Genomic DNA, 15,136 nt, shown 5'->3' on the forward strand with positions numbered 1-15,136 from the left:
TCAGCCGTCCAACATATCTGAGACACAACAGTGAATTTAGTGTGTGTGTATGTGTGTGTGTGTGTGTGTGCATTTGTTTTAGGGTGTGTGTCCCAGACATGTTTGTCACATCAGGGTGGGTGAATAGTCTTTTGGAGAACACACATTCATGGTTTAGAAATAGTGACCTTACAAAACAACTGGCTTTACCTTATGTTGATCAGAGATTTTTTTTTTAAGTGGGATACAGGAAGTGAGTCCTCAACTAGAGTTCAGTGGGCCAGTTGTGCCAACCCCCATAAAAGCCATAAGGTTTGGCTCCTCCTAGTGGCAAAGAGTTACACTCATTAATTTGTACCACTCAAACTCCATATCAATGTAATCTTTTTGTACCAACAACCCTGACCTGAGGACAGATTAACACAGTGGTACAAATACTGGTATGATTTTTATTTATCATTATTACATCTCTTGACATCATATAGGCCTAATCAAAATAGCAGTTACAAAATTCTTCAGGGGTGAACAATTATAAAAGTAGCAAATCTACAAAATTCTTCAGGGGTGAAGAATATCAAATATAAAAGTAACAAATCTACAAATTCTTCACATACACAAAATAATAAATTACATATATTATTCAAAGGACCATAAAACTATGTGATTGAAAGTCTTCTTTAGCATCAAAGCCAGTGATTATTTCAGAGTCTGTTTGAAGCACAAGGAACACCAGATCAAGAGCTCTTCTCCAGGCTTCTATCTTTACAGTCACATTATCATGCACACTCTCTGTCTTACAAATGCTGTCTGAACATGCCCCATCATTCAAATTCAATCCCAATATATTCACATGAGGACTTGAATCTCCCTTTAAGTCTTTTAATTGTTTACTGATTTGTGTCCAAGCATCTACTTTAGATGAAACCTGTGTACCATTACAAAGAAGAGTGGAGACATAGTCGACCAAGCCATCAATCATCAGCTGAAGTACCCTCCCTACATAAGGCTTTCCTTGCCATTCATCTTTGGTCTCGTTCCTAGTGTTATCGATGCGTTTCTGAAGTTCATGGATGCAGTGCAACTCCACCAGGCCCCCTCCAGGGAGGACCCTTCCGTCCTTCAGCGCCTGGTGCAGGCGGTGGGCACAGCCCCAGAACTGGTCCTCCAGAGACTGCAGCTTCCCGTGCACCGAGCTGGTGATCACGGCCGTCACCAGGGCGGTGTGCTCAGCCGTGACGCTCACGGCCGTGCTGGACGAGGACTCTGTCCGACGGCCGCTCTGCCGGTACTCCCTCCACGCCTGCAGACGCACGCCGGCGCCGACGCACCGCTCGTTCACCTGGGTGATGTAGGAGACTGGGACGGCGCCGGTCGCCCGGGCGAAGTCACTCAGCACGGCCGGTTTGACCCGCTCGATCACCAGGACGTCATGCCTCCAGCAGTGGTCTGTTAGATGCTCAGAGGCTACTCCGTTAACCAGGACAACACTGACGTCGTATTTCAGAAGCGTGGCTAAAGCATTATTCACCCACTTATGCTCTCCACTTACTCCGTGTACTTCCTGTTTATCGGTTACATGCCTGATCCCTGCCGGGTTATTGAAACCCAGGTGGCGATATTTATCACTCAGGTCTCCATTCAGAAGCACAATGCGCACCCTCTGTTTTTTTAAATGACTGACAATGGAAGCCTGCTCAGCAGACATTAGGACCACATAACCAGATATAACACAGGCATGGTCCTCTGGCAGGCCTGGTAGTGGACATGTGACCAACTTACTGACATCAAATGTCCTGTGTGATCGTCCATTCATGCTTGACTGAATCCTGCTTGCTTGCAGGACTAAATCCATGGCTTTGTTGCAACCGTGGGACAAGGCAAAAGCAAGGCTATCGAGATCTGTGTTTTCTGAAATGTTCAGCTGAGACGCTGGCCTTTGTGTGGGGGGTCCTTCAGATTCAGTGGTTTCATTTGAAGTGAAATGTCTGCTGTGTGTCAGTTTTATTTTGCTTCTTGTAGCTTTCATTACTCCTTGTGTCCCAGTCTGTTTACATAGAACCTTTGACTTGCCCTGACAAGTGGACTGTGCTAAAGGCATAACATTGGGATGATGCTCAGACACCGGACAGCTTTCAATAAATGGGTGACCGTTGAAAGGAAGATCCTCAGGATGGGGTTTCAGTGCGCTCCACTTCTGTGCAACTCCCAAACGAGGGAGATCTTCCACCGGGACAGCTCTGGCTCTGCAGACCTGCAAACAAGCCTCCAAGCCCTCAGTCATGGCGGAGAGGATGTGGCGAACTGGGATGCCTTGGTGAAGGCACTCCAGCGCAGCCCTGCTCCACGCGCCGACCAGGAAAAGCAGAGGCTCCGCCCCCGAGTGGAACGCCTTCTGCTGTGCCAGGACGGTCTCACTGAGCAGCTGCCCAACCGAGCATGTCAGGTCCAAATTCTCCAAGAGTCGGTAACTAGAGCATACCATGACTGAGTCCCCACTGGTGTCATCTTGGATAAATTTGTACCTTTTATGTGGGCCCAGGAAAGTGTGTGCAGTTGCTGCCAGTGTTACTAACTGCTCCAGCCCCACGTGGCGTCTGTTGATTCCTGAGGTGTTTTCTGTAAATGACATCTGTAAAATATGAAAAACATGTTAAATACGTGTCAAACTAAAAGGCTCATTCTTGGTAGCGTTGGGAATAACGTTTGTTCTCTCGCTGACTTGTTAGGTAGGCCAATAACGTTTGCAATGCCCTGGAAATGACAGATGATCATTCAGATTCTCTTACCGTCCGTGTGCATGATGCAGCGTTTTCGTGTAGCCTAATACAAAAATGCATCATAAGGACTATTGAGCACTTAGCCTACACACTTTTTTTTAGCTTTCACAAACAGTTACTATCACACTAAGTTAACGTTATGGTTATTCCTCATACCGTTAGCAGGATTAGCCTGCTAGCTGGCTAGAGTTAAAAGGGGGCCAAATAAGCCACTTTAGTTAAATGTACTGTCAGAAAAGTAGACACTGTATGCATACTTTGACAATGTCAAGTGTTTGTTTGTTTTCTTTTTAAAAGAAGTCACTGAACACAAACCTCTTTTAGGTCCCGTTTTCCTCATGTCACCGACTTCCCTTGCCTTTCTGATTAGTCTAGCCTTAATGCGCATGTGCAACATCTCCAGACTCAGACTGGTTGCTAAGAGACAGGGTGTGTTCGTACGGCTCTGGTAAGTCGGCTGCGCAGTTGAGTGTTTGTCATGTATTTTTGTCAGCCAGCGAGTTACTTTGTGAGATAAAGACGGCATATATGTACAATACTCAGATTGTGCTGTTAAACAAAGGCTATACACATGTTTACCACATTGATTACCTACTCTTTTCAATCTTTTTTTTTTCCAGGGAATTATTCTAGTCGTCTGGGACTCACCTTTATTTTACTGTCTATGGGGTCACCGTGTTAACAATGCAACATTCTTTCAAAAAGTACAATTTGCTTTAAGTCCCTGGTGTGAAAACATGTCAAATGCATTGTGACTTCTGGCCTTAAAATGGACCATGGCTGCAAACATTACAGGCTAGGCATATGGAAAGCCTGTCCATAAAATTGTCAAGCACGCAGCTAGGCTATTTCTCTATGAACTACTTGATCCTTCTGTCCTTTGACCTTGACCACCACTAAGTATTTAATATGTGAACTAAGAGAGAGACTGACTGATCACTGGTACTAAACTGGAGAATGCCATCTCCAACACGTCTGTCAGGGGATACTGCTTTTATGTAACTAAAATGGAAATGTTAAAAACTGAATGAACAGATCGGTCAACCGATCAAGACCACAGATGTCATTCTTTTGAGATCAGTGATAAAGACTGGTGCGCCCTAACTAAAGTTTCAAATTCCATATTTCTGCTGGCACAGCTCATGAAATGAAATAATGCATAACGGCAATCAACAGAGGTCGCTGTTTTAGTGGGAGTGAAGGATTTGAACTCTGCAGTAGCGACGTACGAGGAGTGCGTTTGATTGTTGCAGAGCTAAATGGCGGACAGAGCGGGACAGTTGCCATCAGAACAATAACATCTCAGTAGCTCTGCTTCTTGACGTGACTCGGCTTTAAATCCGCACCGAAGTCCCTCGGGCAGAGGGGATTCTGGTGCATGAGATTCTCGGAAACATTTTGACCTACTTTATATGTAATCAAGCGAATACTTGGTTAGCTTGCTAAGTGGTTTGGAGTTCCCTGTAAGGAAGTTGTCTCTTCATGGTAGTAAACTAGCCAGCTAGCTAGCTAAGTATGGGGGACTCTTTAGGTCTCATCGGGAAGCGACTGCTGCTGCTTCTCAATGATGGGGGATCCACGGGCGGAACTGAAATGGACCAGGCCTCCTGGCTGCGAGGGACAGTGCGGGCTGTCAGCGTTATTGGCTTGGCCAGTCCTGGGGTAGAGGTGAGCCCCGGAGAGGGAACAACAACAACAGCAGCATCGGGGCTGACGGTCAGTGTTTACAAGTCCATTCGCAGACAGTATCAAGCGGATAGCTGTCTTGCTACACCATTAGAGATTGTGCCAAGTTTACGACTACCACGCACTTACTAATTAATCCTAATCCTTGAGTCGTGTGGTTGAAGCCCGAAGAAATATGCCAATGTATTCGGACATTGAATCTTTTGTGGAAACGACCAATTAGCCGCTTCACAAAACATTAGCTAGCTGACATGGCTAGCATTGAGTAAGGCCTTGTAAGCAAGTTGTCTGATAGCTAGCCTAGCTAGTTAACTGACCCCAGAGCTTGTCAGAAGATTCGAAATACCCATGATTTATCACATTTGTGTGTATATGTGATATACATTGAAGTGCAAAACCGATAACATTTCTTGGAATTCCTTTAAATGGAATGCAACTGTATTTATATCGTTAAATGCACTACCTATGTCAACCGCCATTGTATAGTCCCTCGGATTCGTGTTGCCGAGACAGCTAAATGCCATGTTCATTCAAATATGGGTCAATGTCTTAAACATTTTTAACGTTCCAGTTTTACCATTGTTTCCCTATCCAGCTGATTCGTTTAATAGCGATTAATTGAAACTGACCAATTTGCATCAATTGAAGCCTACAAATTGCCTCGCTCTTGCAGCCAATGTGAATCATGCATGATTGTTAAATATTTTTTGAAGCGTTGGCCAATGCTGTGAAATTATGCGTCACTCGCGTTGTTGATGAGTGAAATCTTGCATGTCATGTGTGCATGCCATTGTTGTCTCTACTAACGCTTCCTTCAAGACATTTGCGCGTAGTGATTACTAATGAAATGGTGCATAAAAAGTGTATAGAAAACTTTGGTGTGCAGAAATGTTATTAGACTAACTAGGTAGCCAAAGTGGTAGTTGTAGTGAGATGAATGAATCACCTCAGATGTTTGACCTTCAGTCACGTCTTCGTTGCATGGAAGATGTTAGGAATATTACCCTTCTATATGATTATTTTGATTGTCAGTGAAGTGCTGATGACCATGTCAATATGGCAAATTCTCAGAAATGTGGGAAAGTAGACACAGATCTTGCCTCAGCCCCTGCTTCTGTTTTCGGTGTTTCTGTTTTTATTTAATTATTATTTTGTTCTTGGCCATTGTTTCCCTGGAATGTGTGGGAGTAATGACCTTATATCAGTGAATGTGTTTGATTGTGTATTGCATGTTTCATTTTGTACCATAATCTGCACTTTTAATCAGACTTCCCTCAAGGCTGTTACAAAACAGTTGATACAAATCGTCTGGCACCTCAGCATGACTTAGAAGAGCATTCATTGACAATCAACAGACTCTCCTTGATCCTTAGTTTTTGTGATGGCAGTGAGCAGCATTAGCCTGTTTCCTGGTTTAAATTTTGATACTGGAGTTATGCAGAATACAAATTCATTGTTCCTCCCAGCCCCTACTGATTTTGCCCAGCCATCTGGTCTGCAAGTTCAAAATCAGAATTAGCCCAACATTACCCTATTAAAAATATATATTTTAAGCCAGCAAACAGGCTAATGCTCCTTTTCCAAAGGGCAGCTTGGGTGAGTATGTGTGCTCCTCTTGGTACTTTTTCTGCCAATGGATAACTTTGCTCTGAGTACTGGCAGTGAGTCAGGTAGCCCGCATTTCTGTGTCCAGTCGGGCAGGACATAAGTTAATGTTAAGATTCATTCAAGTGTTCATGCTTTAATTTGTAGGTGTCCAAAATATGCCTAAATGACACCCCTCATCTGTTTCTTCAGGAGTGTTTTTGTTGTTGTTGTTCTTATGCAATCTCTTTCCCTCCTCTCCTCTTTTCCTCATGAGCAGGTGTTTGTTGAATTTCAAGACTGCACCTGGAGACAGAGGTCATGGGTGAGGGTGTATGGTGACGAGGTCCGTGCTGTCTTGATGGAGAGCACCATTGTGTGGGCGACACGCACTGATCCCTCTTCCGGAAGTGGTGCCACAATTGCCTGGCCAGCACTGGTAAGTAGATTGCATACTCAACAGTTAATTTAAAGAAGCCAGACATGCGCTTAATGTAACCCACGTTAAGCTGTTATTTCACAGCTTCCTGTGCCTGAACTAGGCCAAAAATGGCATGATGTGACTCGTCCATTGGACAGTTCTTAGCTTCCCCTTTTATATGGTAACCATAAAGATGAGCGTTTTGCAACTTAAAACCACTTAACCTCAGAACCCCCTTCTCAAGGAATAAAAACATTTTGTTTTTGAAGAGAAATGGTGGTAGTGAAATCTGCTGAAGGCTCAAACATGGGAGGATATTAAACAACTTGTTATTACAAACGTCTACACAATGCTAACACTATTGAACATCTGTTACACACGAGTAACCACACGAGACTTCCATCGAAGGGAGTGCTGGCTGAGAAGCACCCAGTTTCTCATCCTAGGTATTCCAAGCTAGGGAGGACCCTAGACGTTCCAAGGTAGGGAGGACTCGATAGTGGCTAGAGATAGGAACTGAATAGCGACGCTGAAAAAAACCCTGAGCCAGAGGCAAAATGCAGCTTCATTTTTGAGTTAAACAGAGGACAAAGACACAGTCCCACAGGCACAATGGAAAGAATATTCTTACAGCTATTCACAACAGTTTCTTAAACAATGTCACTGTTTACAAAATTGTGGCCTACAGCAGCTTCTTCATGGTAGATTACAAGGCTTCAATTTAAAACACCAAACCGGTTACTTTGATAGTCTTGTCACCACACATACAAGTAAGTGTAGTCACATGTGTAATTTAAAATGACATTATCATTGTTGAGAAGCAATGTGTAATGGTCAATTTGTACAGGCAAACGATACGAGTATTTACTGCATGGCTGATTTCTCTAGTGAAGCAGATGATACACAAGCCCCCTTCTTGAGCATTGTTGATGGACAGTGTTCCTAGCTATTGCAATGGCACATTCTCATCAATATTGGGAAACCATTGCTTTCTGGAGAGCTTCAGTCCCTTTTTCTTGATAATTTGATCAGAACACATGGAAGTGCTTATGGGATTGCCAAGCAACATCACTCAAAAAGTTGCCCCAAGTATCATCACCTTCAGGCCATGAAATGCTTGTGAAGTTTCTCAAGTTCGTTCTTGCTTCCCTTTAAAAGTGCAGCATGATTCCAGGTCTAAGATGACCTTGCTTGAAATCGTCTTAACTTCTGTATCGGTGGTGTTTATTCATTGGCAGGCGTTCCAACCACTCGTGGACCGCGTAGGGTTGGGGTCTCTGGTTCCGGTGGAGTTTTTTGGGAACAGCAAAGCCTTGGAGTTTCTCCCTGATGGAAATTCACTGCAAATGTTTGAGGTTTGTTGAAGGAAAAAGCTGGTCTGATGTTTGTGGTCCTTTTATTTTATGTTTGCGTGAACATGCATAGATTTTGGTACCTCTGTTTGCGTGATTCAAAGGCATGAGGTCAAATTTTTGATATATGGGGTTAGCTTAGGCATGCACTTAATAGCAAAGCCACTATTAGAGGCTGATGTATGTAAACTAGTTGGTCTTCAGTGGATATGAACTGCATTATAAGTACCTCAGGACCTCTGTCTCTCCCCAAAATGTAATGGCTGTTCTGTTCTTTGTTAGATTGAGAAAGATATCAGGCACTCTACTCTGAAAGACCAGCCCTCTGTACAGGCAGCCATATCCAGCTGGCACAGTGACTGTGAGCTCCAGGAGATACTGAGAAAAGGTGAGTGTGCTGCCAAGTTGCTAGTGTTAGCTTCTAGCCTGCTACAGTGACGTTCTTAAACGATGTATACAACATGCTTTTAAGCACTGCAGTGGTACCTCATGGTGTGTCATTCCAACTTTATTTGCAATATGAAACTGAATAACTTCACAGTTAACTTGACCAAGTGTACTTTGTTCTTTCTTGATCCTCAAATAAATGCTACTGTGTGTTTGTTGTCCACAGGATCCTTCACCATACAAGGGCGCAGGGTTCAGGTATATCAGCCTGAGTTCAATGAGGCCTGGGCAATCGGACTGGTCTCTCAACACGACCCTCTCTCACACATCATGGAAATCACCATGGACCAGGTTGGTGTGGCATTATAATTAGTATTATTGCTAAAGTAATAATTATAATATAATGATAGTTATATATATAATCTATGCTGGCGTTTTTCTTCCACAGCGCTCAGTTAGTTCTGAAATTTAAAAAACTCTTAAAACAGCGAAGGGCTCGTCAATGTTGCTTCTTTCTTGCTTTAACTAGCAACAATAAACACTTGACCAAAGCGCTCTGAAAAGGAGGTTGAGGTCGCTGTCAATGAGGTTGATGTCGGCTGTCAAACGTGATTGGTGGACACGGGGCAATCATCATGGTGGTTAATCAGATTAAATTGCAATAGAATTGCCTTTTAAAAACATAGCCAGCAAATTCTTAGAATGCCTTTGTGTTTTCTGCAATAAGTGGCCTTCATACAACGCAGGTGCCCATTCAGCTGACACTGTAGGAAGTTGGAGAATGTAAGCAATTTGCAGTGAAAATCAAAGTGTTTGTTGTTGGTAGTCACTCTAACTTTTGAATCCCTACCTTCTCTAACAGGGTGGAGAAACACAGGTGGTTGATCCCAGAGTGATGCACGTGATGCTTAATGGGGAATATGAGGTAGGAGTGAAACAATTTGATTCATTATTGTTTAAATATTGAGCATTGACACTTTGATAGACCCAGATATTTGCCATTTACTCTACAAATTCTTGAAGAGTGAAATTTACAGCAACGTTTTAGGTGGATGATGCAACTCACAACATTTGTTTGTGTTTCAATGACTACCTTTAATATCCAGAAGCCGGGTGGGATTCAGGGCTGGTCGGGGAAGGAGAACGATGGTGGAAAGGGAGAACGTCGAAGGAGGACAGCCTCCGAGGACGAAGAGGATGTCACCCTGAAAAGATTCAAAAGTGCCAGGGAAGGAAGCGCTGATGGACAGAATGGGAGCGGCAGTGGAAAGGATGAGGGCATGCTCACTCGAGGAGGAGAAACGTTTGGAAGAATTGAGGCAAAGGAAGGGGTGGGTGGAGGAGGTGGGGGCGATGGAGGAGGAGGTGGAGGTGGACTGAACAGCATCAACAGCAATTCTGAGGCACCTCTTCGTCAGAATCAAGATCTTAATGACTCCTCCTCCTCACTACAGGACCGAGCTGATGTTCGCCTTCCCGTGAAGGAGAACGGCCGGGCACCGATGGTCCAGGAGCGGACGGTGTCATCTGGAAGTTTGACGCCAGCTGCTTCGGCCTCGACGCCTACCCCGCCGCCACTCAAGCCAGCGCCCTCGCATTTCTCCAATATCTTCCCTCCTTTGGGACAAATGCCCAGTTTGGTGCCTGGAGCCCCTGCCCCCAAGCCTTCTGCCCCTTCTCCAGTTACAGACCGAGATGAGTCATACTCCAAAACGGCCGGGCTGGTGTCTCCTGGTCCGGTCACCATCAACTCTCCGTCACAAACAAACGCACCCAGTGTGGCACTCTCGCAGCCTTTCGGCCAGAAGCCCTCTGGCTGGACAACCCCAGCTTCAGGAGCAGCAGCCACGGAGGTAACGGGCGCCATTGTTTTGAGTATGTGTGTATGTGCGGCCAGCAATGTCTTTGGTCATTGCCGTTGGTTTTTGCCATGCCTATATAGATGACTAACAAACTGAAAGATGGAGGTCTCTCTACCAGTTTTAAGTGCCTGTTTGTAAACATCAGCTGTGTATCCATGTATGTATGTGTTTATGAACGTAATACTAGCCTCAGAACTCTTTTCTGTTTCAGAATTCCAAGACGCCTGCCCTTGCTCCTTCAGGGTTCCGTGCCCCTCAGTCCAAGCAGCAGCCTAGCTCTGTGTTTGGAGAGCTGGGTGCCCAGACTAATGGATCTACCCAGGAGAACCGGTCTTTTGGATTCTCCTTCGCTGGCCAGCAGGAGAAAAAGCAACCGGACTCGGACCCGTCACAGAACTTATTCTTTCAGTGCATGGCGCAGAAGCCTAGCCCCAGTCAGGCCCAGGGTCCGAGTCAGTCAAAGGACACCAACTACTTCACTGTCGTCTCGGAGAGCTTGACCAAGGAGTCCCCGAGCTTGTTCAAACCCTCTGCTTCCTCAGACGCCTCCAAAAAACCTGTCTTAAGTTCTCCAGCCCAAGGACTTTTTGGGTCAACTTCGCTCAAAGAGCAACCGAAAGCCTCTGAAGTCCAACCAGCTGGCAACGGGGTGGTACCTACAAAGACTTTTGGCACGGGCACAGACAACATGCCTAAACTCACGCCTGCCTTCTCTGGAGGCATTGGGAGCGCTACGTCCTTTGGCACTGGGAGTCTTCAGAATATGGGAGGACTCGGTAACCCGAGTTCCAGTGGTCTTGCAAGCAGCAATAGTGGCATCAGGAGCGGCAACGGTAATAATGTAGTCGGCGGTTTGGGCTTGCTCACCGGCAGCAAGGCCTCGGACACTGCCCACCAGAACCTTTTCCTGCAGGCGTCCGGCGAGTCCAACAACCCTTTCCTGGCGCGCGGAGGCTTCCCTCATGCCTCTTTCAGTGGGGGGACGACACTCCAGCAGCCCGCTGCGGTTTCCGCGTCTACCCCCTCGTCCACCCTCACAGCGCTCCCCCCGACCACTTCTGGGGCTGTGGCAGCTGGAGAGGAGGGCAAGTCCAACCTTTTCACCATGGCCGAGCCTCCGAAGGGCATGCTGCCCTCACCGTTTGCTGCGGCAAATTCGTCCTCCTCTTCGGCCCCCACCAACACCTTCACCCAGATGCCTAAATCTACAACAAACGCACAACAGGTGGCTAAAGCTGCCAAGGAAGGCTCCGAGGCAGGTTCTGGGATGCTAGGCGGTTCAAGCGAAGGGATGTTCGGCGGCGACAAAACTAAAGCCACATCTAGTTTCCCTCCGTTTGGGGCCGCTAGGGCTAACGACGCAACGGCGTTGCCTTTCGAGCAGTCGGCGCAGCAGAAGTTCACTCTGGAGGAGCGGGGTCAGTCCTCCAAGCGCGACTCGGACTCTAGCACCAACAGCGACCTGTCGGACCTGAGCGAGACCGAGGAGACTCCTGGCCAGGCCCCGAAGCAGGGTCCTCAGGGCCCCACGGACGAGAGCGCTCTGCTAATGCAGAAGAGCAAGAGCCAAGTGGCGGCCAAGGGCAGGCCTCGCAACAAGCCTTTCAAAGGTAGGCAACTTGACCAATGCACCTGTACACGTATACACAGACACTGGTTTATTCTGTGTGTAGGCTACATGTAGATACGGTCCCATGATCCAAATGCAGAATTGTATGTAATTATGTTGTAGTACAATCCCTATTATACATTTGGAGAAGCAGATTTATGATGCACCACTACGAATGTACCAATCAAATGTCTCCTGAAGTTTACACACACACACACACACACACACACACACACACACACATTTCACTTGGATTTCTCTTGATCTAGTCAATTTTGTGTAATTACACCATAGTGCTGCTGTATTACATATCTGCACGGGGGTTATTTTACAAGTTAACTAACTAATCGAATCCTTCATTACAATCTAGCATTGTAAAAATAAACGTAGACATCCTGCATGAGATCATCATGGGTAATAACGTTTTATCAGCGTTCCAAACAAAGTAGCAAAACAACCAGGCGAGTTAGTCAAACAAACAAATTGGCTTGTTAAGGACATTTGGGGAAATACCGTTCTCAACGGGATATTACAGCTGATGAGATGTGCTCTCTCTCACGACATATTGTGAATGAGTGGGGTCGCCAAAGTTTTGTGACATCAAAATAGAGTCACCTGCCAAAAAAGGTCGGGAACCTCTGAGCTTGGACTACAGTTGGCTACCAATCGACTGCATCGGAACAGGAAGAGTTGTAACATGATCAGCAATCTGTTGTTTGAAAAAAATAGGCTAAATGCACTTTAATGTAGCCATTAACCTGATAATTGTTTGAATAAGAGTTTAGTTAAATAGGAGTCAAGAAATGTTATCTTGATTGTCACATCGCTTGTAAAATGCCTTACCACAGCTATTGTTTTCATCCCTTGCATGTCTGGCTCTGTTAGGCCTTTGAATTGAAGGCTATTCATACGTGGCTTTACCAGAGCCTTGTTTATTTTTTCACTATCATTGAAATTATAAAGGACACGCTGCTGTTTAGTCTGTGTTGCAATGTTGTGTCTCAGTCCTCTGTTTTGTACACAAGTTGCTGTCAGTATTTTGTGCGTTGTCCTGACATTGAGGTACTCGTGTTGTGGATTCCTCTGCAAATCCGTCATTCCGACTCCTCCATTTAAATGCCTCAGACACCAGCTTGAAGCTCGCCCCGCAACAGGAGTCGGACGATGACGACCTGAACATGGCCTGCCCTTTTATTTCTGTCTAAAACTAAAACTGGTCTCTCTCTTTGCCCGAGCAGTGGGCCAGTCGGTGCTGAAGGACATGACGAAGCTGCGCCGCCTGAAGCAGTCGGGGGAGGCCTTCCTGCAGGACGGCTCCTGCATCAACGTCGCCCCCCACCTGCACAAGTGCCGCGAGTGCCGCCTGGAGCGCTACCGAAAGTCCCGCGAGCAGGAGTCGGACGATGACGACCCGAACGTGGCCTGCCGCTTCTTTCACTTCCGCAGGTGTGTGAACGCTTAGCCGTGCCCTGCATGTCTATCTGGGTGTGTTTAGTATATCTTAACTGTGTGTTGTATAGCATTTTACAACATTTAGATGAGTATTTAGTCATGCACAAATTAACATTTCATCCATGCCGCAAATGAAGTTTAAGACCGGGCAATATTTTCACCTTTGAATGGCAGAGTTTAGTATTTGGAGAGAGGAGGTATGAAACAGAAGTGCGATGAAAGGATTCAGAATAGAAAAGCATGGATCCGTTGAAAAGGCATCCTATTCATGGGTTTCATCAGGTCCCTTTGCACAGCCGATTAATCAAGCACCTGGCAGTCTGCATTGATAAACAAGGTGCTTGATTTTAAGGGACCTGATGAAACCCATGAATAAATGTTCTTTGCCTTAATGTAACACCTTTGAAATCCATTTGATGGTAAGTTAACTTGTGATGTGGAGAATGGCATGCCTTTCCAGCCATAGTCTACAGGTGTATGGCGAACCAGCCTTGCCATTTTCTCCGCCAACCTTAAGAATCACAAATTAGTTTATGTCAATTGTGCAGTAGCCTACTATTTAACCATATCAATGAACCATCTCTTTTTGGCTTTGTCTAACATAGGCTAGCCTTCACAAAGAAAGGAGTCTTGCGAGTGGAAGGCTTCCTCAGCCCTCAGCACAGTGATAACATGGCCATGGGCCTGTGGCTGCCATCAGCAGCAGTCAAGGAGGGCCTGGACCTGGACACCTCCAAGTACATCCTGGCCAACGTGGGAGACCAGTTCTGCCAGCTGGTCATGTCGGAGAAGGAGGCGATGATGATGGTGGAGCCGCATCGTATGTACCAGATGCTGTAGCTTTAAATACTTCTCTCTCAGTTTCTCTCTCTCTCTCTCTCTCTCTCTCTCTCTTTCTTTCTTTCTTTCTTTCTTTCTCTCTCTCTCTCTCTCTCTCTCTCTCTCCCTCTCTCTTTCTGTGTCTCTCTGTCTCTCACATCACTATCGCACACTCACGCCCATATTGACGCATTATTTTTAGGATTTTCTGACTGTTTCTAAGCGCGGCCGTTCCAACGTGTTTGTCCGCAGAAAAAGTGGCGTGGAAGAGAGCAGTGCGAGGAGTGAGAGAGATGTGTGACGTGTGCGAGACGACCCTCTTCAACATCCACTGGGTATGCCGCAAATGTGGCTTCGGTGTTTGCCTCGACTGTTACCGAATGCGTAAGAATCGCCCACCTGAAGGTAAGCGTATGTTTTTAAAATATTCATGAGTTTCATCAGGTCCCTTTGCACAGGTGTATTAATCAAGCACCATGGAGTCTGCATTGATAATCAAGGCGCTTGATTTTATACACCTGTGGAAAGGGACCTGATGAAACCCATGAATTGAAAAAAATTGAGTTACCAAGTAGGTGTGTCCAGGATAGTACTTACACAATTTATGTTTACATAATTTGTGTTTGCATCCGTAACATAATAATAATCGCTTCCTTTAACTATTACGACATTAATGCACTATTACGTTAATTGTGCGTTGCATTAGTGCTGCAACCAACGTTATTTGTTATTTGTCTGTAACAGAAGACGTTGAGGGTCCTGAAGATGAGGTTTTTGCGTGGTTAAAGTGTGCAAAGGGGCAGCCCCATGAGCCACAGAACCTCATGCCCACACAGATCATCCCAGGCACAGGTGAGGCCATGTCAAACTGCCAAATTAACTTAAGTCCGACTGCAGAATTATGAGTTGCACTTCTTTATGAATGAATTGCAATATTAATTTGAAATAACGTGACCATGATCTCTCTCCCGCAGCGTTGTACAACATTGGGGACATGGTCCACTCTGCGCGAGGGAAGTGGGGAATTAAAGCAAACTGCCCCTGCACCAATCGGCACACTAAGCCTTTAGTACGTCCCGGTGCCCCAAACGGTCTTTCACAGGTACACCCACTACTTCCTGAGCAGATTTTATTTTGACCTATCATTATTTTGTTGTTGTCGTTTTTATTTAGTTGTTGATGATGATGTTGATGTTGTCGATTATTTA

The 15,136-nt window shown here is 45.6% G+C and overlaps 2 protein-coding genes across 6 annotated transcripts in view; one reads left to right on the forward strand and one right to left on the reverse strand.

The window, feature by feature from the left end:
• Nucleotides 1-424: 424 nt before the first annotated feature.
• Nucleotides 425-3,121, reverse strand: bbs12 (Bardet-Biedl syndrome 12). 2 transcript variants are annotated; one of them, XM_062524570.1, is made up of 2 exons: nt 3,072-3,121; nt 425-2,608 (listed from the first exon to the last, which is right to left on the reverse strand). In XM_062524570.1, exon 2 carries the CDS (start codon nt 2,606-2,608, stop codon nt 620-622), a length of 1,989 nt encoding a protein of 662 aa, XP_062380554.1. In that variant the 5' UTR covers nt 3,072-3,121; the 3' UTR covers nt 425-619. The 2 variants fall into 2 exon arrangements, with proteins under 2 accessions (XP_062380554.1, XP_062380553.1); XM_062524569.1 differs by lacking the exon at nt 3,072-3,121 and adding an exon at nt 2,766-2,880.
• Nucleotides 3,122-3,990: 869 nt separating this feature from the next.
• Nucleotides 3,991-15,136, forward strand: part of kdm3b (lysine (K)-specific demethylase 3B) — a 31,984-nt gene continuing 20,838 nt past the window's right edge. For 2 of the 4 annotated variants that reach the window (XM_062523930.1, XM_062523931.1), the window contains exons 1-13: nt 3,991-4,472; nt 6,307-6,465; nt 7,686-7,802; nt 8,082-8,187; nt 8,413-8,537; nt 9,049-9,111; nt 9,293-10,039; nt 10,260-11,658; nt 12,896-13,103; nt 13,715-13,929; nt 14,181-14,333; nt 14,673-14,780; nt 14,903-15,030. In XM_062523930.1, the coding sequence (XP_062379914.1) occupies nt 4,272-4,472; nt 6,307-6,465; nt 7,686-7,802; nt 8,082-8,187; nt 8,413-8,537; nt 9,049-9,111; nt 9,293-10,039; nt 10,260-11,658; nt 12,896-13,103; nt 13,715-13,929; nt 14,181-14,333; nt 14,673-14,780; nt 14,903-15,030 (3,729 nt within the window). In that variant the 5' untranslated portion in view covers nt 3,991-4,271. The remainder of the gene's footprint in view (nt 4,473-6,306; nt 6,466-7,685; nt 7,803-8,081; nt 8,188-8,412; nt 8,538-9,048; nt 9,112-9,292; nt 10,040-10,259; nt 11,659-12,895; nt 13,104-13,714; nt 13,930-14,180; nt 14,334-14,672; nt 14,781-14,902; nt 15,031-15,136) is intronic. The other 2 variants (XM_062523933.1, XM_062523932.1) reach the window with 2 other exon arrangements.

This window comes from Sardina pilchardus, chromosome 21 (genome assembly GCF_963854185.1).
Source record: "Sardina pilchardus chromosome 21, fSarPil1.1, whole genome shotgun sequence".
In the NCBI taxonomy this organism is placed as follows: Eukaryota; Metazoa; Chordata; class Actinopteri; order Clupeiformes; family Clupeidae; genus Sardina; species Sardina pilchardus.

Coding starts and splice junctions, on each gene's coding strand:
- bbs12 (XM_062524569.1), bottom strand. CDS start 2,819: ATGATGCATTTTTGTATTAGGCTACACGAAAACGCTGCATCATGCACA. Junction 2,609..2,765: donor CTGCATCATGCACACGGACG/GTAAGAGAATCT, acceptor CATATTTTACAG/ATGTCATTTACAGAAAACAC.